Source organism: Oratosquilla oratoria, chromosome 21 (genome assembly GCF_046742065.1).
Source record: "Oratosquilla oratoria isolate Oo_2021 chromosome 21, ASM4674206v1, whole genome shotgun sequence".
NCBI classification, from domain to species: domain Eukaryota; kingdom Metazoa; phylum Arthropoda; class Malacostraca; order Stomatopoda; family Squillidae; genus Oratosquilla; species Oratosquilla oratoria.
This window is the reverse complement of record NC_134797.1, coordinates 45,631,677-45,654,820: the sequence shown is the minus strand read 5'-3', so window position 1 is coordinate 45,654,820 and position 23,144 is coordinate 45,631,677. Positions and strand designations below refer to the sequence as shown.

General features: G+C 38.7%; 1 protein-coding gene across 1 annotated transcript in view; it reads right to left on the bottom strand.

The window, feature by feature from the left end:
* Positions 1 to 14,054: 14,054 nt before the first annotated feature.
* The window catches only part of LOC143037148 (sorting nexin-32-like), a 44,227-nt gene continuing 35,137 nt past the window's right edge, over positions 14,055 to 23,144 (bottom strand). The window contains exons 9-11 of the mRNA XM_076205266.1: positions 15,580 to 15,673; positions 15,085 to 15,245; positions 14,055 to 14,261 (exon numbers count right to left, since the gene is read on the bottom strand). Coding sequence (XP_076061381.1) covers positions 14,055 to 14,261; positions 15,085 to 15,245; positions 15,580 to 15,673 — 462 coding nt within the window. The remainder of the gene's footprint in view (positions 14,262 to 15,084; positions 15,246 to 15,579; positions 15,674 to 23,144) is intronic.

Here is a 23,144-nt window from a genome sequence, read left to right as displayed (position 1 = left end):
GAGAATGAGGAGGAGAGGAGGAGAACAGGGGTGAAAAAGGATTTGGGAGATAGGGTTGATGAAAGAATATTAGGATGGTTTGGACACATGGAAAGAATGAGTGAAGAAAGACTAGTAAAAGAGGTATGGAAGGCAGATGTGGAGGGAGTGAACATGAGGGGACGTCCTAGGATGAGGTGGATGGATGGGGTGAAGGGGGCTTTGGGGAAGAGGGGAATGTCTGTTGAGGAAGGAAGGGAGAGGACGGAAGACAGAGGTGAGTGGAGAATGGTTGTATATGGATGATGTTGTGACTGCATGAGGAGGAATGGGCGGGGAAGGGGGGGGTAGTATGTGTGAGTAAATTTTGACGCAGCCCGAAGGGATTTCTCCCCGTCCTCGCCTTATATGCAAAGGGGGACGGAGAGGGGGGGTCGCCGATTAAATGAAGCGGCCTCGCTGTGGATGTACTGTGTCTTGCGACACTGCTTCTGACCCGGGCGGTGGGCAGGGTGCAGGGATGACCCGTCATCCAGGAGGTGCTCAGATGAGAGGAAGGGTGGGAGGGGTGTGGAGTGTATTTAGGGATGAAATGGGTGGGAGTGTTTTTATGCCTTTCCCTTTTTGGCTACCTCCCTTGGAAGGGGGAAAAAGTCTTGGTATATGTATGTATGTATGTATATATTATTATTATTATTATTATTATTATCATTATTATTATTATTATTATTATTATTATTATTATTATTATTATTATTATTATTATTATTATTATTATTATTATTATTATTATTATTATTATTATTATTATTATTATTATTATTATTATTATTATTATTATTATTATCATTATTATTATTTCAAGAATGAGAATTTGAGCCACACCTCCTACTTTCCTCCTATTCCTCCTCCTCCTCCTCCACGTCCTCCACCTCCTCCTCCTACTCCTCCTCCTCATCATTGGAGACTTTAACTTACCGGTGAAGAGATGGGGTGAAGATTTGAGTTCGCATATAGGACGAGACTTGTATAGTAACTTACTGGAAAGTGGCCTCCACCAAGGCGTAAACAGCCCTACCCGAGGAGATAACATCCTTGACCTAATATTCTCTACAACAGAAAATCTTGTAAACGAAGTAAATATAGGCCCATTATTCAGCACTAGTGATCATCGTACCATCACATTCAAAATTAAAATGGAAGCCAATTTATCTAAGACCAGCAAAGAAAAAGTACCCGACTTCCGTAGAGCTAATTTCAATAGACTTCGATCATTACTAGAAAACTTAGACTGGAGTACAACTTCGAACGAGACTGATATTGATAAAGCGTGGGAAAACTTCATCAAGGACCTAAACAATGCTGTAAATCTCTGTGTTCCCTATCGTGAGAGGCGCCCGGCAACAAATAAACCAAAGTGGTGGAATAGGGAAATTAGTAACAACCTCTCTCGTAAAAAGAGTGCGTACAAAAAGTATTTATCAACTAAAAGCCAAGACGATAAACTAACACTAGACAGAATTCGCCGCGAAACAAAAACACTGATAAAGCGTAGTAAGAAAGATCTTGAAGAATATATTGCTGAGGCAAGCAAGTCGAACCCTAAAGAATTCTATAGTTATGCGAATAAGAAGAAAACGCTCACCTGCGGCATTGGACCATTAAATGACGATGAAGGAAAACATACGGATGATGAAAATGAGATGGCCTCAATCCTTAACAATTTTTTTGCATCCGTCTTCACAGACGAAGATTGCTCAGTGTATCAGCCACCAGAACATACAATGTGCCAAAACGTTTTAAATCAACTCATAATTACAGAAAGGGATGTCGTACAAGTGATTGATAAGCTCAAAATGAATAAAGCCCCGGGACCTGACAAAATTTCACCTAGAATTCTGCAAGAAGTCAAAAATCAAATCGGTAAACCCTTGTGCATCCTCTTCAACAGATCATTAGCACTCGGTAAAGTCCCATCAGATTGGAAATGTGCTAACGTAACACCAATATTCAAGAAAGGGGACAAATCACAACCAGGCAACTACAGACCGATTAGCCTAACTTCGATTGTGTGCAAACTGCTAGAGACAATTATCCGTGACAGCGTAGTAAATTTTTTAGAAGAAAATAAGATTATGAAAGATTCACAACATGGCTTCCGAAGCAAACGCTCATGTCTAACTAATCTCCTTGACTTTTTTCATGACGTCTTTAACAAATACGAGGAATGTAGATCTGTTGATATAATCTATCTAGATTTTCAGAAGGCATTCGATAAAGTCCCCCACAAACGATTGCTCGACAAATTAAAAATGCACAGCATTTCTGGTAATATCCACAACTGGATTAAAGATTGGCTCTCAGAGCGGAAACAGAGGGTCGTAATTAACGGGGCATCATCTAGCTGGCTCGACGTTAAAAGTGGCGTACCGCAAGGATCAGTTTTGGGACCCGTCTTGTTCTTAATATATATAAATGATCTAGATGACGGCCTCCTCTGCAAAGTATCAAAATTTGCTGATGACACAAAAATTGCCGGTAAAGTAATAACCACCAAAGAGAAAGAAACTCTACAATCCGATCTAGATAAATTATCAAGTTGGGCTAGCAAGTGGCAAATGAAATTTAACGTTAACAAATGTAAAGTTATGCACATTGGAGGTAACAATGATCACATCCAATACCAAATGAATGGCGAAATACTGGATTCAGTAACTAAAGAAAAAGATCTAGGAGTTTTAATATCAAATGATTTGAAGCCAAGTCAACATTGCTCAGAAGTTGTTAAAACAGCAAACAAATTAGTTGGCTTCATCGGAAGAATCTTCGAAAATAAATCAGAAAAAATATTGCTAAACCTCTATAACTCCTTGGTTCGTCCCCATCTAGAATACTGTGTACAATTTTGGTCCCCATACTACCAGAAAGATATTAACAAACTAGAAAGAGTACAACGGAGAGTGACCAAAATGATACCAAGGCTGAGAAATCTGCCGTATGAAGAAAGACTGAAAAATCTAAACTTGTTCTCCCTCTCAAAAAGAAGAATGCGAGGAGATTTGATTGAGGTTTTTAAAATGTTCAAAGGCTTTGACAACATTAATGTCAAAGATTACTTCTTATTAGACCAATCAAATACAAGAAGACGCCACGATTTCAAAGTAATTGGCAAAAGATTCTCTACGAACGAAAGTAAGCACTTCTTCTTTAACCGGGTTGTTAACGTGTGGAATTCGTTACCTCCCACTGTCGTCGAAAGTAACACGATAACAACATTTAAAAATCGCTTAGACAAATACTTGGAATCTAATCCGCAGATAAAATATTATCCTTTGCAATAAAAGATATGACAATCAGACATTTAATCATAATTGGATTAATCGGATAGGATAGTGATAGCAGTAGTGTTAGTTCGAAAGTAACACGATAACAACATTTAAAAATCGCTTAGACAAATACTTGGAATCTAATCCGCAGATAAAATATCATCCTTTGCAATAAAAGATATGACAACCAGACATTTAATCATAATTGGATTAATCGGATAGGATAGTGATAGCAGTAGTATTAGTTCATCTTCTATCGCCTAGTTGCCCTGTTTCCTTAACTGTAGTGTAGTTTAGTTAACACAAACAGCCTCGTTAGGGCCAGTAGGCCTGCTGTTGTTTGTTCTTCCTTTGTGTGTTCCTTTGTGTTCCTCTTCCTCCTCCTTCCTTCATTCCTCACCTGAATATAATCATCTGAACGTACCCAAAATACAACCTATAAAACTTGCCTACTCTTCCTACTACTCCTCATACTCCTTCTCCTGCTCCTCCTTCTCCTCCTCATCCTACTCATCCTCATCCTACTCCTATTCCTCCCTCTTCAGTCCTCACCTGAATATAATCATGTGAACATAGTCAGAATAAAATTTAAAAAGTTTGCCTTCTTCTACTCCTCCTACGCCTCCTTTTCCTCCTCTTCCTACTCCTCCTCCTACTCCTCCTCCTCCCTTCAATCCTCTTCTAAATATAATCACGTGAACGTAGCTAGAATGCAGTTTATAAAGTTTGTCACTAATCTGAATGTTGTGTGAGTGAAGTTATTTCTTACTTAGCATTGCTTTGTCGCATTTACTTGTTTATTTCGCCCATGTACTTATTTATTATCTATTTATGTATCCATTCATTATTTATTAGTTTATCTTATCTATTTATGAATTTATCTATTTCTATTTGTTAATAAATTTATTTATCTATCTATTTATTCATTTGTTCTTTTCTTTATGTAAATGACCATTTCCACTTGGCGAGACCGAGGAAAGCATCAAGTTTGTACGACACTGCTCCCATTGTCCAGGAAATCTAAGCCCCCAGGGCAAAGCGCAGCAAGGCGTTTCCAGGCGGAGAGTCAGCCTCCCTCTGAGGATAGTATATGACGCTAACAACGAGTCTCTGTAGTGAAGCTTCGATGATGCCACTGTGATCGATGAGATGGCGTCATGTGATCGATGGCAAGAACATGAGCTCTCGCTCGCGTCGTGACGTCATCGGGCCTCGGTGATGACGTCGATGTCGATGGATCACGTGATTCTCACTCAAGTGTGAGGTTCTCCACGCCTAAGAATGAGGTTGAGAACTGATATGTTATGTGGTTAGCTAACTGTGTCTGCCTAGTTATAGTGTACAGGACACGCATCCCCACCCCCTTGGAGTCCATTTGAATCGATCAAACCTAGATTTTTTTCGATATTGTCATTGTGATTATATATATATATATATATATATGTGTGTGTGTGTGTGTGTGTGTGTGTGTGTGTGTGTGTGTGTGTGTGTGTGTGTGTGTGTGTGTGTGTGTGTGTGTGTGTGTGTGTGTGTGTGTGTGTGTGTGTGTGTGTGTGTGTGTGTGTGTGTGTGTGTGTGTGTGTGTGTGTGTGTGTGTGTGTGTGTGTGTGTGTGTATACATATGTGTGTATATACTTATATATATATATAGATATATATATATATATATATGCGTGTGTGTGTTTAAATATATATTTTTCTTTCTTTCTTTACTTTGACAGCTACGAATTCGACCTCTGTACCACTACACCAGCAAGCTGGTGTCTATGTTTGTGTTAGGTTGTACGTACGTGTGTACCTTTTTAAATTTAAGTTATATATCTTAAAAATGCACACACTCCCATCCCATTTTTTCTCTCTCTTCTCCCCCCTCCCCCCGACTACCAGATGTCAGCCCATTTCTCAATAACAAAAGAATCACAGGGGTGACCCACACCCCGTTTTCTTTGGAGACTGTTCCAGGTGGCGCGGCTCATAGCTTTCATGCGTTCCCGCTACATTAACACGTCGCCAAAAAAGTATCTTTACGGCGGCGACGTCCGGGGCCCTCCGTCGCCAGCGAAAATCTTTTGTCAGAATTCTTCCTCTATTTTCTCTTTGGGTCTTGACCGAAGTCATCAAGATATACATTTTTTTTTTCATTTATTTATTCATCTGCTTATTTACATATTTTTTTCTCTTATTTTTTTATTTTGTATGAAATGAAATTTCAATATATTTCATTTTATTAACTTTACTCATTTAATTTATTTATTCACTTTTTTTCGTTTTTGTTTTTGGCTTAGGATGTCTCGGTTTTGTAATAAATTCATCTGACGTCATCAAATACGCGAGAAAATTAATAATTGAAATAAATCAAATAATGTATCTAATAAAAACAAATTCCCTTTTATGTGACCTCACTCGTATTAATAAAAATCACCTGGCGACCCCATGCGGGAGTTTGAGACTCTCTGCATGAGGATAGAAACGCTGGCGAATTGATGATACCTACGTAGTCCTCTCTGCTACACTGACCCACCCCACCCCCCACTTTAACCCCCCCCCCACCCCCACCCCCACCCACCCCCATCCAGGAGAAACGTTTGACAGGTCTTGAGCCCGAGCCAAACGTTTTTCTTCTTCTTCTTCTTTTTTATGTTTTTTCTTTTTCTCTTTTTCTCTATTTTCATTTTATGTTTTTTCTTTTTTCCTTATTTCTATTTTTTCTTCTTCCTCTTTGGTCCCATACGGGACACTAACTACATACTATCTTATTGCTGACAAAATAAGATATGTTTTTCTTTAGACGAGTGGCGGCAGCTGGCATGACGTGACAGAGAGAGAGAGAGAGAGAGAAAGAGAGAGAGAGAGAGAGCGAGAGAGAGAGAGAGAGAGAGAGAGAGAGATGAGAGAGAGAGAGAGAGAGTGAGAGAGAGAGAGAGAGAAGAGAGAGAGAGAGAGAGAGAGAGAGAGAGAGAGAGAGAGAGAGAGAGAGAGAGAGAGAGAGAGAGAGAGTCACTTAGCCCCGTTTAGCATGATTATTAGGAAATGAACGAAAACTTCCATCCAGCGTTACACACCAATATCTTGTATATCACTTTTAAGAACCAATTTAGCAATGCAACAAAATATCAAACTATATCAAAAATAATCCTGATATTAGCATTATTAGTTATTATTCGCTGTTTTATTTTTTTCTTTGTATGCCGCTTTTTCTTTGAGTTCTTCTCGTTAGAGTTCACTTCTCTCTGCCTGTTTTGTTTTTGTCACGATTGCTTATCCCTTCTTTCTTTATCTTAATATGTGTGTATTCTGTGAGGAAGTCGATCTTTTCCATGGTATATCCGTCGTTTGGTCCTGTTTGATTGCAACCACGAGGATGTATACCCTCATGTCTGGTTCGGGCTTCAACTGTGTCCTCTGAAATGCTTCTCCTCGATCTATTTCTAGTGTTATTTTTTAAGTTTTAGGCTTGCACCGCTTTTCTCCCCGATTTTTATGTTCCTCCCATATTCCACCACCACACACACCACACTCACACATTGTTTTCGTCAGGCATATGAATGCTCCAGTGCACTTTCCTCCTGAGGATCTTCATTACGTATCATTTCACATTTTGGTCCACACCTTTTCCGGATGCCCATTAATTTAGGGGGATGTTGGTCCATCGGGCGTAATGTATAATACATATGTAGTACTTTTGTCAGTCCATAAATAAGAATCTTGAGCCACTATTTTCTATAGCAAGTTTTGAAAAAAAGTAAATTGAGCGCGATTAGAATGCGTATCAATAGTCGCAGTATGGGTGTTGCTGTCGAAATTTTCAAAAGTAGACCCAACGAGTCACTCATATATGTTGTACTTATTCCAGGAGAACTCAGATCGGGCTCGTCCGGCGATCAGCTCTATGATGCGTCGACTCTTGAAATTATCAGGCTTATCGTATCAATAACACCAAAAGATCTCGCACCACAATTATACCCCCCATCCCAAACACACACACCACGTCCACTAACAACACCACCAACACACTGATCAACAACACGAAATTTTAACATTGAACATCACACTTTCATATGAAATCTTCTCCAGATATGGTTCTTGTCACTTTTCTCCGGTTTGAAAAAGGGTAATGTCATAAAGACAAAGACGCGTCGCCCGGGTCATGGTCGTAAGAATTTGTTTGAACAGCCTCTTTGAAGAGAAATAAGGAAACTTCTTCAGGAGTTCAAGCCCAACGAAGAGAGCTTGGAGACACACTACACGACACACTACGAGACACAGAAATACACATGCAAGCACAGTGACACAGATAGAACACACAATAAATAACAGGTTTTCATAGAGAGGAAAAACATTAACACATATTTCTGCTATTATTATATTATATTATTATATATATATTAATTATTTGGTCAGCTGTATTATTAGACAGGAATCTATTTTAAGAGAGCGAGAATTATAGAGAGGGGAATACTGTCGAAGGAGGGCGAGATGGTGAAAGAGAGAGGGGGAGAGAGCGAGAAGGGAGAGAGGAAGCGGAGAAGAGAATTGGGGAAGACCCTGGGATGGGAATAGAGAGGGATAAAAGCAGAGCGAGAGGGTAAGAATCTATAGATATGGGATATAAATCGATAGAGGAGAGCGAGAAAGGGGGGAATTGAGGAGATATTAGGGAGGAAGGGGGGAGCGAGAGGGGGAAGGAGAGCGAGCGAGGAGATTCTAAATTTTTTGTCTTAGGATAAGTACAAGGGGGAAGGAGAGGAAAAGAACAGAAGAAAATAGGAGCGAGAGGTAAGGACACACGAGGGGAATAGTAGCGAGAGGGGAGGAGAGGAGAGGGGGAAGGAAGCGAGAGGGGGAAGAGAGCGAGGGGAAGGAGAGCTCTCAGAGGAAGGAGAGCGCGAGAGGAAGGAAGACCATACTTTACTTTCTCTCGTACTAGGAAGAGCCTCTTTTTTGCTAGTCCGACGAAGGAAGAGCTCCTGTAGGGGGAAGGAGAGCGAGAGGGGAAGAGCGAATCCAATAGAGCGAGACTGACCTCAAGGAGAGCCCTCTTCAATTCCTCCCTCCTCGGAGAGGAAGGAGCGAGAGGGGAAGGAGAGCGAGAGGTTATAGAGCGAGCAGAGGGGGAAGGAGAGCGAGTGGGAAGGAGAGCGGAGGGGGGAATCCGATGAGCGAGAGGGTGAAAGAGGCGAGACGGGAGAAGGAGAGCGAGAGGGAGCACGAGCGAGAGGGGGAAGGAAGCGAGAGGGGGAAGGGAGAGCGCGGGGGAAGGAGAGTGGGAAGGTGTCGAAGTAGAGCGAGAGGAAGGAAGCGAGAGGGGGAAGGAGAGCGAGAGGGGGAAGGACAGGGGGAAGGAACGAGATTTAAGGAGCAAAGAGAGCGAGGAGGTGATTTGGTCGAGTCTGGAAGGAGAGCGAGAGTGTAGCATTCGCTAGGGTGGAGAGCGAGAGGGGGAAGGAAGACCCCAGTTGTTGTTGTGTAACAAGGAGAGCGACTGAGGGGAAGGAAGCGAGAGGGGGAAGGAGAGCGAGAGGGGGGTCAGAGGGGGAAGGAGAAGAGAGAGATTTAAAGCGAGAGGGGGAAGGAGAGCGAGAGGGGGTCACAAAATCGGGTGACGTCATATATACACACGCACAAACACAGCGAAAAGCCAAACTTCCTTCACAGACTCGCTAAGTCATGGAACATCACTGTAGAAGAAACAGCCAACACAGTACAAACGACTTGAAAATAAATTTCACTTGAAAATTTATTCTACGAGCTATACTTACCTTACAATCAAATCATTACACGCACCCTGTGTATCTTACTTGTTATATACAATAAGAAATATCGGTGACTTGTGTTCAAGAATACAGGAGTAACTACCATGAAGGAAGAGAGAAAAAAGGTATAATTATGTCTTTAAACCAAAAGATGTAATTACAAGAAAATGCTTGACCTCAGGCAGTTTCTCTTTCCTATTGGCTAGCCCTCCATATACATACATACACATTATATATATATATATATATATAATATATATATATATATATTAATGTGTGTGTGTGTGTGTGAATATTACACAAACACTTTTTGTGATATCCTTCATTCGTTAACTAATCATCTTTATTTTTGCTGGACATGACAGAAGCAACGCCTATGAACACAACTAGATCACAATGGGAATTCCAGCCAAGAATATACTGCATCAAACATCACTACAAGACAGGCTCGTCCAAGAAAGCGCATGACACTTTCGTGCATCTGTTCGAACGCGAGAAAAAAAAAATCCAAAAGCAGAATTCAGGACTGGGTAGACTACTTCGAGAACTATGGGACAGTGGAGAACCTCATTAAAACCATTCAGGACGTCTCAGGAAGCGTACAGCTGAGCTGGTCCAGAGCATGTAGGAGTCAGTTCAGCAGAGTCCGAGAGGCTCTGTGCGCAAGCGAAGTCAGTCCCTCAGTACTTCCCGTGAGACTTGCAGGATGGTGCTAGTGATGACGAAACAGACCATTACAGCCTCAGACAAGTAGCAGAGAAAGGCTACGGCAGTCAAGACACTGGAGAAAATCCAGGAGACCCCCAACTTTCCTTAAACCTCCTTTGGACCTCTGATGAAGCTCACTTCGATCTTGAAGGAATGGTAAACTAGAAGACAAATGTCTTCTGGGGGACCTCCAGACCCAATGAGGTAGCCATCAAGCCCCTCCATTCACCTAACGGCATGGTATGACTGTAATCTCAGCCAGAGGCATCATCGGACCATTCTTCACCGAGGAATCTGGCGCGACAGTAACAGTCACCAAGGAGAGATATACTGAGGTCTTCAAAACCTTCAAGAGTGAGCTGCAGACACTGCACCCGTCGCTTGTGGGGAGGTTCTCGTTCCAGCAAGATAAGGCAAGCTCTCGCACCTCAAACCTGTTCCGAGATTGGCTGAAAGAGAACACCAATGGGCGTGTGGTCAGTCTCACAGCCCAGACCTTAGCCTCCCAGATTTCTTTCTCTGGGGCTTCCTTAAACACAGAGTGTACGCAGGGAGACGCTGGATCATCACGGAACTCCAGTAAACTATCATGGAGGAGATCAAAGCCATTCCTCGGTCGGTTTGTAAGGACGTCATGGACAAGAAATGCACAGAGGAGGTCATCTAGAACACATGCACTAGATTTAGTCTAGAATAAAGAAGAAAAGTCAAATGGCTCTCACGTTTTGTTAAGATGTTTTAAACACAATAAACTAGTTATCGCCAAAGTTTCATTCAATTCTTGCAGAAAATTAAGAAATGAGGCCTATCGAAAAATGTGGACAGCTTTTTTGTCACTCTACACCAGTGGTTCTTAACCCCTGGGTCGCGACCCAAATTTGGGTCGCCAAGCCATTTTATTGGGTCGCTAAGGGTTTGCAGAAAATAATCATTTTCCCACTACAAATATATTATAATTACATACTGTAATAATTAAAATACATGATGCCTAGTTTTAGGATTCTAAGCAGACCATGATTAAATAAAAACTCCAAAGCAGAAAATTTATTTGAAGTGTTTTGAAATTTCAATGTAAAACCGACAATATCTATGTAGGCTTGGGTCGCGATGCTTTATTTGTGCAAAATTTTGGGTCGTTGCCAAAAAAGGTTAAGAACCACTGCTCTACACACACACACACACACACGCACACATACATACTGTATATATATATATATATATATATATATATATATATATATATGTGTGTGGGTGTATATATATATACGTGTATATGTATATATATATGTATATATATATATATACGTATATATATATATATAAGTTAGCCAAATGTTTAGCTAAACCTCTATCCAATACATTAGGAACTATTAGTGATGCACATCTACGAAATTCTTCGGATCTAATTAACAGGTTAAAAGACTTAGATTTCAGTAACAAAAAACTAGCCAGCTACGATGTTACCTCTATATTCTCGAGTATCAATAATTGGCGCTCTAAAAGCTGTTGAACGAGTAGTAAATAATTTGAAAGATGAAGATCTACCCGTCCCCATAAAAGATTACCTCGAATTAATTTCTCTTTGTGTAGGTTTTGGCGCTTTCACTTTTAATAATATTGAATACAGACAACATTCTGGTCTCGCCATGGGTAGTCCCCTTTCTGCAGTTTTAGCAAATTTATACATGGAAATACTCAAAACAGAGGAATACATGACAATAATGGCTAGCAATAGCAAATGGTTTAGGTATGTTGATGACATACTTGTAATTGTGCCTAATGATACAGATATTAATAACAAGCTCAGGATATTAGTGTAAATGAAAATATACAATTTACAGCAGAAAATGAAAATAACGGAAAATTACCTTTTTTAGGCACAATTATCCATAGAATAGATAAAAATGTGAAATTTTCAGTATACCGGAAACCCACCAATAAAAAAAAAATACATACACTTTTATTCAGGATATAATGACAGAACTAAAATAGGTATTATAATAGGTTTCTTCCTCAGAGCATTTCGTATATGCAGTAAAGAATATCTAGATCTTGAATTACAACATATCACAGAGACTTTCATCAAACTCAAATATCCAAAAGACCTCTTATGTAGATTAAAACAGAAAGCCAAAGAAATAATTAACAAAAGTAAAAACAAAAATTAAGATAAATGTAATGATGAAACTAGATACATTACAGTACCAAACTCTAATATCAATTCACACCTAGACACTTTTCTCCTAAAAGCGGGCATCAAAATACCCAGGACATCAGGTAATAAAGTAGGACATTTGGCCACACGTAGCTACAATAATCCTACTAACGAAAACAGCATCTATATACTTATAAAACTCTGATAATCTTGTTTCTTATCTTGCTTGCTTGAAACCGTCTCCCAGCCAATCAGAGGAGATATGACCTCTGATATGAGGACCAGCCAATCAGAAAGATATATGACGTCACGAATGAGGACCAGCCAAGCAGAAGAGATCAGAAGAGATAAGACGTCACGACTGAGGCCCAGCCAATCAGAAGAAGAGACATGGCGTCACAACATCATATGATGCGTAGTGTTCCAAGCAACGACGATATGACGTCACAATCTTCTGCATTTCACTTCTTATAACAATGTATCATTTAAAATTTTATTTGACCCAACATACATATATATCTATCTATATATACTTATAATTTTTTTTCATATTCAGTATTTAAAAGTATAGCCAACTCCTGAGTTAGCATCTATGAGGCAAAATGAGTTTAATAAAATATTACGAAACCTATAAATCATATGATGCGTAGTGTTCCAAGCAACGACATGACGTCACAATCTTCTGCTTTTCACTTCTTATAAGTAATCAAGTCACTGCCTTCGTCTACTGAATAGAACATTGTCTTAATAAATATTTTATTGACCATTTTATGAACAACGTATAATTTAAAAAATTATATGATCCAACGGGTCACGGGTGGTCTAGTTGTTTATAAAATCCCGTGTAAAAGCTGTTCCACTTCATATTTTGGTGAATCTAGTCGCGGACTTAATAATCGGATTATTGAACACACAAATGGCGTAAAAGCCCATAGATCTTCTAACTCCATAGTAATGCATGTGGATAAGCATGGCCACCTTCCAGACTGGAACAACACAACCATATTAAATAAAGGATCATCCAAGAAACTGAGGAAGACAATTGAGGCAGCATACATTAACACTAATAACAACATTAACCATAGAGAAGGATTTATATGTCTAACAAAAGCCACAAGCTTATTAATAATAAAAGAATGCGCAAATAAAATAAGCTCTCCGAAGCGTCCCATGAGATGACCCATGTATAAAACCCCATATTATGTTTGAATTGTTAGCTTTGTGATCAAGACCCTGCGGGTCGAAACGTTTAAGCACAAAATTCTCCCATTACTCCTCATCTGCTTCCTCCACCTTCAATCCTATTTGTCATAATATAGTTAACATATATATATATATATATATATATATATATATGTATATATATATATATATATATATTGTACTGGTGGTATTGAGCAACAGCACCTGCTCGGCCTCTGTTCCTACTCCTATGACCTCTACCAGTCTGTCCTACTTTTTCCTTTTAGGTCGATCACTGTACACCATGCCCTCGATCTTGCCAACCAGACCCACATTCTCCGCCCCTGCAGGCTCTCATGCTGGCAAAGCTGAACTATCTCCGTCTTGTAGCAATGAGCAAGTTTCTTCTACCAGTACACCTCGATACGTCTTCCAGAGAAATCTTTAGCATCCTTCTCCTTAACCTCACCTCCCACCTCCCTCTCTCCGTCCTCTTTCAATAATTTCCAAATTTCACATTCATGTAACAACGCCAAGAATACATACGAGCTTCCAGCTCGTTTACGGTTACAAGAAATCAACCCCACGGGTGACCCTTTGCTCCATAACGATGTTGGAAACAAGTAAATAAATAAATACATTAAAAAATTAATACTTAAATAAATAAATAAACAAAAATAAATAAATAAACAAATAAAAAAGGCGTTAAACAGACACCCAAACAGAAAAAAATAAAATAAAATGAATAAACAAATAAAATAAACGGTTGGCAGACATGACGTCATATCATTTGAAATCCCTCTTAGAACGAAACTACGTTCCATCGTCTTCTAGCCTTAATTTACATATTTGCAGTTAGGAGCCATAATTTCTCTTCTAGTTACTATTTAGTGTGAAAATATTCTAAATTCTGATGTTATCAATTCCCCTTAAAATATAGTTGACTTCTATCTAGCCACATCCATCTCCACCGGAGTCCTCACTTTGTAACCGGAAAAATATAAATTCAAATGTTTTAAGCGGTTTTTGTTTTATTTCTTCCTGAGATTTTGTACCAGTTCTGTGGCTCGCCGCTGTACCCTTTCCGATCGGCTTAGTTTTTGTGCTGTCAACCATTTTGGGGGCTTTAGAAGCATCCATATGGAGCAATGACACATTCTTTTATGGCAAGAGACTCATTTTCAGTCAAATAATAATGCGGACTCACTTTTAACATTTATCCACCCCTAAGAATATCCTTTACCATCATCATAACTCATCACCAAGGATAGAAGCGCTGGATATCGGGCGACGAATTGAAAAACACGGTCTTTGGCAAACTTTCCCCCAACCGTCACGCTTTCGTGGAAAAGGGGGAATAGCGCCAGGGTTGCCAACTGGAGCAAGAGGTTTTGATCACTGCAATTAAGAATAATTCAGCCCTGACATGAAATACAGCGCTGGCGTTGGCGTCTCTAGTGATATGCTGTTCCGGTTCTCAACTTCCTCTGCGTTTTGAGTGAGGACGACTGACCCGGGCTTGATAGATTATCACTTCGCTTTTCCCGCTGTCTGAAATGGCGTCTAGAGTGACCGCCAATGCTGCCAGTTGCAGGGTAATTACCCTGTTTTAGGGTAATGTGAGCGCTATCGGATAACAGGATAGAATGTGGAACAAGACAGAATTTTAGGGTAATTTTACTACTGCAATCCCACAGAAATTTAGCTATTCAGTTTGGAGAGGGAGATAGAAAGAACAAGTGAGACGCGGGGGGGGGGGGGTTCTGTACTGGGGTCCGTTCAAAGTTCGTCAATAAAGTTTCAGATTATCTGGCACGTAAGAGAACTTTCTGAGATCGAGCACGCGATAGTCACTGTGAGTCTGTTTGTCATTGTGCGACCGATCGGGAGGTTGGACATTACAAGGAATTGTTTATGAAATGTGACGTTATAGCCATGGACTCGTACACCATACCCAGCTAAACGTAAACGTTCATCCTACGCTCAAAAGTATAGTAAGAAATGGGAAGATGATGTGAACTTCAAGGGCTGAGTATAAGCAGTAAAGGACCACTTCAAAACCTGCATTCATGATGGACAAGTAGGAAATAAAAAATTGAAAGACATGAAGGCACAATAAAGCATGTGAACAATGCGCAAAACCTGAAAAAATGCAAGGAGTATATTAGATGGTTAGTGGATACAAGAAAGAAAAACTGGCGAAAGGCGAAATAAGACCAGCGGCTGTTGTCTAAACTTAATTTTCCTTTTTTTTAGACGTTGATCGTCTTCTTCTTCGAATAAAGGTAACGTGTCCTGATTCAGATCTAGCAAAAATAAAAAAAAAAAAAAAAAATGCGGGAAGACAAAATGCTCCGTATATTGTGAGGAACATGTTGGGTAAGAATGATCAGGATCACCTGCTGGATCTACTAAGAAACTGTTTTTCGTTGGTTGTGGATGAATAAAAAAACCATGGCTGCTTTAAGCATCTAACTATTGTAGCCAGGGTGGCAAGTGTGAAAGGTATGGAGGATTTGTTTCCAACGCTTGTTCCCTTGGAAAATGTCACTACCTCCAGCCCTTATGAACTGTGTTCAGGGAAGCAAATATACCATACAAGGAACATAGGATTCACTGCTGATGGTACCAGCGTAATGATGGTGGTATATAACTCCCTTTCATTTCATCTTAAACAAGACATTCCAATTTTGTTTGTGATGAAATGCAATTCCATTTTAATTTCTGTGTTTCGTATGCTTGCAAACAATTGCATAGGTGGGTTGAGGACCTGGCACGTGGTAAATTATTTCTTGTCTGCTAAGCAGTCTATGGCTTTATAGGATTTTCATGAATTCGTCTATGTCAAGCCTTACAGGATTCTAAATTCATCTCAGAGAAAATGGCTGTCTCTGGATAGTGTAGCGAAAAAGCTCTTGGAACAACTTTTAAGCTATTTTCATTCAAGCAGTGTTGGAGAATTGACTGCAAGCATCCCAGTCCATCTTCCAAAAACTGAATGATTCTGTAAATAAACTGTACCTAGAATTTCCAAGTTATGCATTGCCTTCTTCAATGACCTCGATAAAGAAATGCAATCTGAGTACCCAAAGATATAAACTATTATCAGTAGTCTCTGCAGTCTTGGCTACTATAAATGAATGTTACCAGAAGCCTTAAAATCAACTTAAAGTCACTTTAAAGTCAACAACAAAGGTGAAAATCGGACACCCGGTTAACTTTCTTATCTTGGAATATATGGGCGGTCGGGTGACTGCATCACTCTACACTTGCCACCCCATCGAGAAACAGGTTTATAAAAGCTTTAGGCTAAGATGTCTTGAGTTTTATTCTGAGAATGTACCGCAGGTTCTACTTAGATTTAATCTTACTGATCCAACTTGAATATGTAAAAGCATTGAGGCCTCAATGTATTTTAATTAAAATTATCCCTTCCACTGCAGTATTGGCATCAGTTTCCAAATTTTGTCCCTGAGAATGTCTTAAACATAACTCACACTGTGTGGAGTTTGCTAAGGAACATAGAAATGAACGTTCAGAGAGACACTAGTGTTTGGGAATTTTGAAAGGAAGTAAAGAATATGAAGGAAGGTGATGGCACACTACTGTTTCCATGGGTAGGGAACCATGACAAAACCGTTATGCCTGCCCCTTTCAAATGCCAATGTAGATTTCTTTTTCTCTCTCAAATCAATCTTCTGAAAACTAAAACAAGAAATTCCCTGAACACAGACACGTTAATTGAAATGATTCATGCTAAGAGAATCTTGGAAAATTCAACATCAGACAATTTTGAAATTACATCCATACACGTGAATCTGGTGACGGACAGCACATTGCCTGACAAGGAGTAAATGAATATCTATGGACAATAGCAACAGTGGATGGCCGTACTACATACTATTTCATTACTGCACACATTATGGTAATATTTTTTTACATAAATGTATACACATGATCTCAATAAATAAATTATTGACAAACATGGTGTTTTTAAAGCAAACAGGGTAATTATAAGATGAATTTAGGGTTAAATAGGCAACTCGACCTGGCAGCACTGGTGACCGCCCGTTAACGCTGGCGGGCTATGTATAGTCTTGAACGAAGTCGTCTAGGCTGTTTGGCGTGAGCATTTCACATCATTCAATTTATAAACAAAAAGAATAAATAAATACAAAGATAATAATCTCACAAACAAGTAAAGAACTGAATAAATAAATAAGCTAATGAATAAACACAGCACTACTCTGCCGCTGCTTTCCCTCTCATTATATAAGGAACATCACGTTTCGTTCACATATAGTGACTAATATCCATTCACGATAGGTTTTGCTGTCAAAATCATCGCTTCCAAATGACTAAATCCTCGTTGTTACCCCGATATTACTAAACATGAGCAAACATTTCTTCGACTAACGGTTTCCAGATCGCGCAGGCGTGAAGCACTCGCCCAACGGCTCGATTGAATGCACAACATAACATGACGTTTATATTCTCCCTCGGCAATCTCATGTCAATGTCAATCTTCATATGTCCGACTCTGCAAAGATTATTTTGTCGCTTATGTGCGCCAATGGAGTTCATGGGAATTTTCTTTGGGAAAAAAGAGGTGATGGAAAAGGAATGATATGATGCAACACTGATCAATGGGGCGATGGGAAAAGGCAGGGAGGCACGTTACAAAAATATTGAAACCTCCTCTTTTGATATATATATATATATATATATATATATAAATATATATATATATATATATATATATATATATATACACACACACACACAAGTCTTCACTGAATTTTTGTCCATGCTAAGACATTGGCATTCTACTTAGAAACTCGTTAGGTTAGAATAATTTAGTGCTTGCAAAAATATCTCTCAAGTTCTGTTATGTTGTGGACACTGGCTGCAAGCATAGGTGCTTACATTCAATTCGAACCTGTTTTGCAGACCTGCCGACCAACTTTCAAAACTGGAAATGATTGTAAAATTCAAAGACATGCTGAGTGATAAACTCTGTGATGTAATAAATGTACGCACACACACATATTATATATATATATATATATATATATATATATATATACATATATATATATATATATATATATATATATATATTTCAAGAAGCCTACAGCGACAATGGCGGTGTTGAGTTTATATAGAAGCTTTAATTTCTATAGATCAACAAGTGTCTGTGCTGGTTCCAAATAGCTGAGGTGTCCAAAAGACATTTGGTTCGGTTTTCGCTTTTCTAATTTTTTTTATTTGGAGAAATTAAAAAAGAGAAAACCGCATCAAATGTCTTCTGGACACCTTCTCAGCTATTTGGAACCAGCACAGAAACTTGTTGCACGAGAGAAATTAAAGCTTCAATATAAACTCAACAACGCCATTGTCGCTGTAGGCTTCTTGAAATCATGTATACAACATGGCCTCCTACCAATATGTACATATATATATATATATATATATATATATATATATATATATACATATATATATATTTACGCAATAAATATGATTAAAGATTGTGTTATAACTGGACAGTCTTGGATCACATGCTGGGCTGATGATTCCCAGGTAATACGTTTCAGGATGGAAGTTCTAATTTCATATACAGTACACAACCCGTGTGTGTGTGCATCCAAGCACGTGGAGTCCTGTACCTTACTCTCTAATTGGGAACCAATAACGGGTATCTGCTTCCGCGTGGTGGTTCTGCAAGATGAACCATGATCAAAACCCACCTTCCCAATCATCACCACCATCAGGAGGTGCAGCCCTGAGGGGCTGGCACTGGGTCTCCGGACTGGACCTAAGTCTCTCTATATAAACTCCAACTTTATTTCTTGCACTTTTTCACACATGGGGAGTTGACAACAGGAAAGTATTCTCCTCCCCCCTTACCACTTTGAGCCGTTAATATAGAAACTGTCCCACACTGATCAATACAGGCAACAGTCCAAAGTTCCCAGAGATATCTATGGGAGGGAGTGGCGGCCTGGCGCACCGGGATACAGGAACATTTGGACCCCAAAGTGATGAATAATGAATTAACAAATAACTTGGAAAAAGATTATATATATATATATATATATATATATATATATATATATATATATATATACAGTATATATATATATATTATTATTACTGGTGAGAAATGTAGTAGCACATTTGTAAATCACAACTAACACCACAGTCGGACGAAAGAAAGAGTTAAGTAAGCGAAACTGTATGTGTATTTTGATTGCTAACTGCAATCCTCTTCGGTAGTACTGTGATATATATATACATATACATATATATATATATATATATATATATCAGACATGCGAGTGAAAATAATGCTATTGAGTGAAGCGAGTAAGCCGGGATCCCCCCCCCCCTCCCACGGTAGGGAGCTTTTGCATTTTTCAGCTTCAAATAGAGTAATCTGGAGCATACTGCATTGAGTGGCAATTCAGAACGGAACAAAAATATTACGAGTAACAGTTACGAGCGTATACCTGTTATTTTTTGCAGCCTGGAAAAACGGAAATAATGCCAAAACGTGAGAAAGCGTTCTTAAATAGGGAAACGCGGGAAATTCACATGCCTGATATATATATATATATATATATATATATATGTATATATGCATATATATATAAATATATATACATATGTATATATATATACACAAATATATATATATATACACATACACACATACACACACGCACATACACACACACACACACACACATATATATATATATATATATATATATATATATATATCCGTTGAATGCTACAACACAAAAGGCGTCAATGGTTTTAAGAGAACATTTCTCTAATTCTCCATATCTCAGAGTTAGAGAAATGTTCTCTTTAAATCATTGACGCAAGTTGTGTGTTTGTGTGTGTATATTATATATGTATATATATATATATATATATATATATATATATATATATATATGTGAGCATTTTAGAAGCTGCCAAGGGATTCGAAACCTGACCTGTGTGTGCATAATCACGAAGTCACGACGCTAGCAACCGAGCTATGTGCGATGGTACAAAAGGACTGTACAAGTCCCCAACCACACTTCACATAGCTACAGAAGACGTAGTCTCATTTTCATCCAATCCCCATGTGTATGTCTTAAAACATGCACAACACACACATACATATACACACACTCACACACACACAAATATATATATATATATATATATGTATATATATATGTGTGTGTGTGTGTGTGTGTGTGTGTGTGCATATATGTATTGTGTAGATTCTGACCAAATTTGAATAAGGTTCCTTTGGTGCTATCATATCTTTCGGTAGATAATAGATATCCTGAATTCCTTGTTTGTTGAATTATTATTTTCATTCCAAGGCTATTTTTCTAATTTCGTTTTTCGCTTATTATATAATAAGTACAATATATGAAATGTTCCTTTAGTAATTCGAACATAATTTAGTTGTTTTTGCGGCCCATTCCTGTCAACTCATCACTCAATTTAATTTTCATCTTACTCCAGCATTTAAATTTCACTGTTTATGTCACCCTACACACGATATTTTGATTCTAACGTTAATTTATATATATGCTGCATTTACTAGTTGACTAGAACATTTGAAATTCGTGTGTCATTTTCATTCTTTTGTTTTGATCCCAGCGTTTGAATTTTGTCTGTAGGTTGTCATCGTACACTTTAAATTTAATTTTCATCATACTCCAGCATTTGAATTTCATATATCTATGTCACTCCACACATTATAGTTTGATTCTAGCGTTGGATTTATATGTACACTGCATTTGGCAATTTGACTAGCGCTTGAAATTAGTTATGTTATTTTCATCCTACTCGTTGTTTTGATACCACCGTTTGAATGGTAACTGTATATTGTCGTCGTACTCTTTAAATTTAATTTTCACCCTTCTCCAGGATTTGAATTTCAAATATCTATGTCGTCCTTCTCATGACATTGCGGTTCTAGCGTTTGATTCATAAACGAGTATATATTGCATGTGGCAATTTCACAAGTCACTTGAACCTTTGAAATTCACCTACCATTTTCATCCTACTCTGTTTTTATTCCAGCGTTTGAAATGTGCCTATTGGTCATCTTACACTTCCAAATTAATTTCCAACAAATTTCAGCATTTGAATTTCGTATCTATATGTCATCCAGTTTTGCTGTTTCCGTATCCTGTTTAAATATTCATTTCGTGCGTCTGCATGCGCGAATTTGTTCTTAACTTACAAATACTTTTTTACCTTCTCGCTTACACAAGTCTGGTGCGAACGTGCAGTCACTTAAGTCGAATATCGTAATATTTCGATTACGCACTTCGCTGTCGAATGATCCGCTTGAAGCTTTTCTGTTGATGAGTATCGGAATATATATATATATATATATATATATATATATATATATATATATATATATATATATATATATATATATATATATATATTGTTACGTATTCGCATGTACCTTTTTCTCTTTCTCGTGGGCCGTGATCATGGAATCACGAGTTAAAGACAAGTTCACGCCTACAATTGTCCGGATCAGGGAAAGGCAGGAGTTCAGTCTTCTCTTGTTTATTCTGCTTAGCGAACATGAGGATTTTACACGTGTGTTCAACACCAATGCTAGGCTTACTCTCTCTATGCGAGGGTATGGCAGGCGATGCCGGGACCACCCCCGGCATCCCCCCACGCACACCCCCGCTACATACCCCCTTGCTTATGCTTCGACTCTCCGACATCACGCATCACTTACACGCATACCAACCATCCAGGCACACTATGCAACATTCATACATGCAATTTCGCCACAATATATATATTCAAATTGTTGTGGATTATATTATTCCTTTTCTTGTGAAAATAATTACACTGTTTTGCTGACTGTGCTTTGTAAATTAGCGAGTTTTGACTGGTGTTAGTGATGGGCGATACTTATCTTTAATGTACTCGATTACTTCGATTATTTTTGCGAATAGTCACAGATTATATTTCGGTTACTTTCACCTGGAAATAGATCATGCAGTGGTATATGTGTAGATTATACGATATGCATTCATGGTTTTAGTGTAGTATTTCTCTTTCCCAGTTGTTCTGTCTGACGTTTGTTCGTCTTTGCCTGTGTGCGTGTTGAAACTGTTACCTTCGTCTCTTCCCTCTTTCCCCATCACCACCCACTAGTAAGACGAGTAAATATGCGCCTGATTTTTTTTTAAGAATCATTACTTTATAATCAAATATTCGTACAAGAAACAACTTGCACCCCCTTCTAGAGAGAAAAAAGTGTCATGGGGAGCTGTGTTAGATTGAAATAGAATCATCCCTCGTTTAAACGAGAAAGAAAGGGGGGGGGGAGGAGCATCGGTTCGATAATGCCGATTGTCGGCAGTGACACTATGTAGTGACTAATATAAACAAATGATATGGTTTAACGTCACAACCTATCGGAAGGTTAGGACGAAAAAAAAAAAGGAATAGTACTGTATTGTACTTTTAACCAAGCACACCATCCAATCCGAGTGTAAAATACCTGTAAACTAAATATACACTACCATACAGTAAATTCAAAATTCTTATTTTAAAATCGATTCGTGTTCAGAGCCGTCAGAACTCAGTCCGCATCACGTGGGACTTAACGGATATGACATTGGTCTATTTTCCTCCAACCTCCACTTAAACTAAAATATGACCAAGCTTACAGAAATTTAGACTTCTCTGAGAGCAAACAGTATGTCTAACGTTCGAATGGGTTTACAGTCTGGTAAAGCCCATGGTAGCCCAGTGTGATAACCCTTTTACAGATTGTGTCGGCTGCGACAGAACTTGTCCGTTGCTTCCGATATCAGTTAAATGGAGGTCCGTTAAAACGAGGGAATAGTATATGCCAGCGTTTCTCAACCAGTTCCCCGGAACCCTAACGTTCCGCAAAAGGTCCCTAAGGGTTCCGCGAGAACAAGTAAGATAAGCTAATGCACTTTTTATTTTTTATCTAATTTCATATACGTAATATAATTA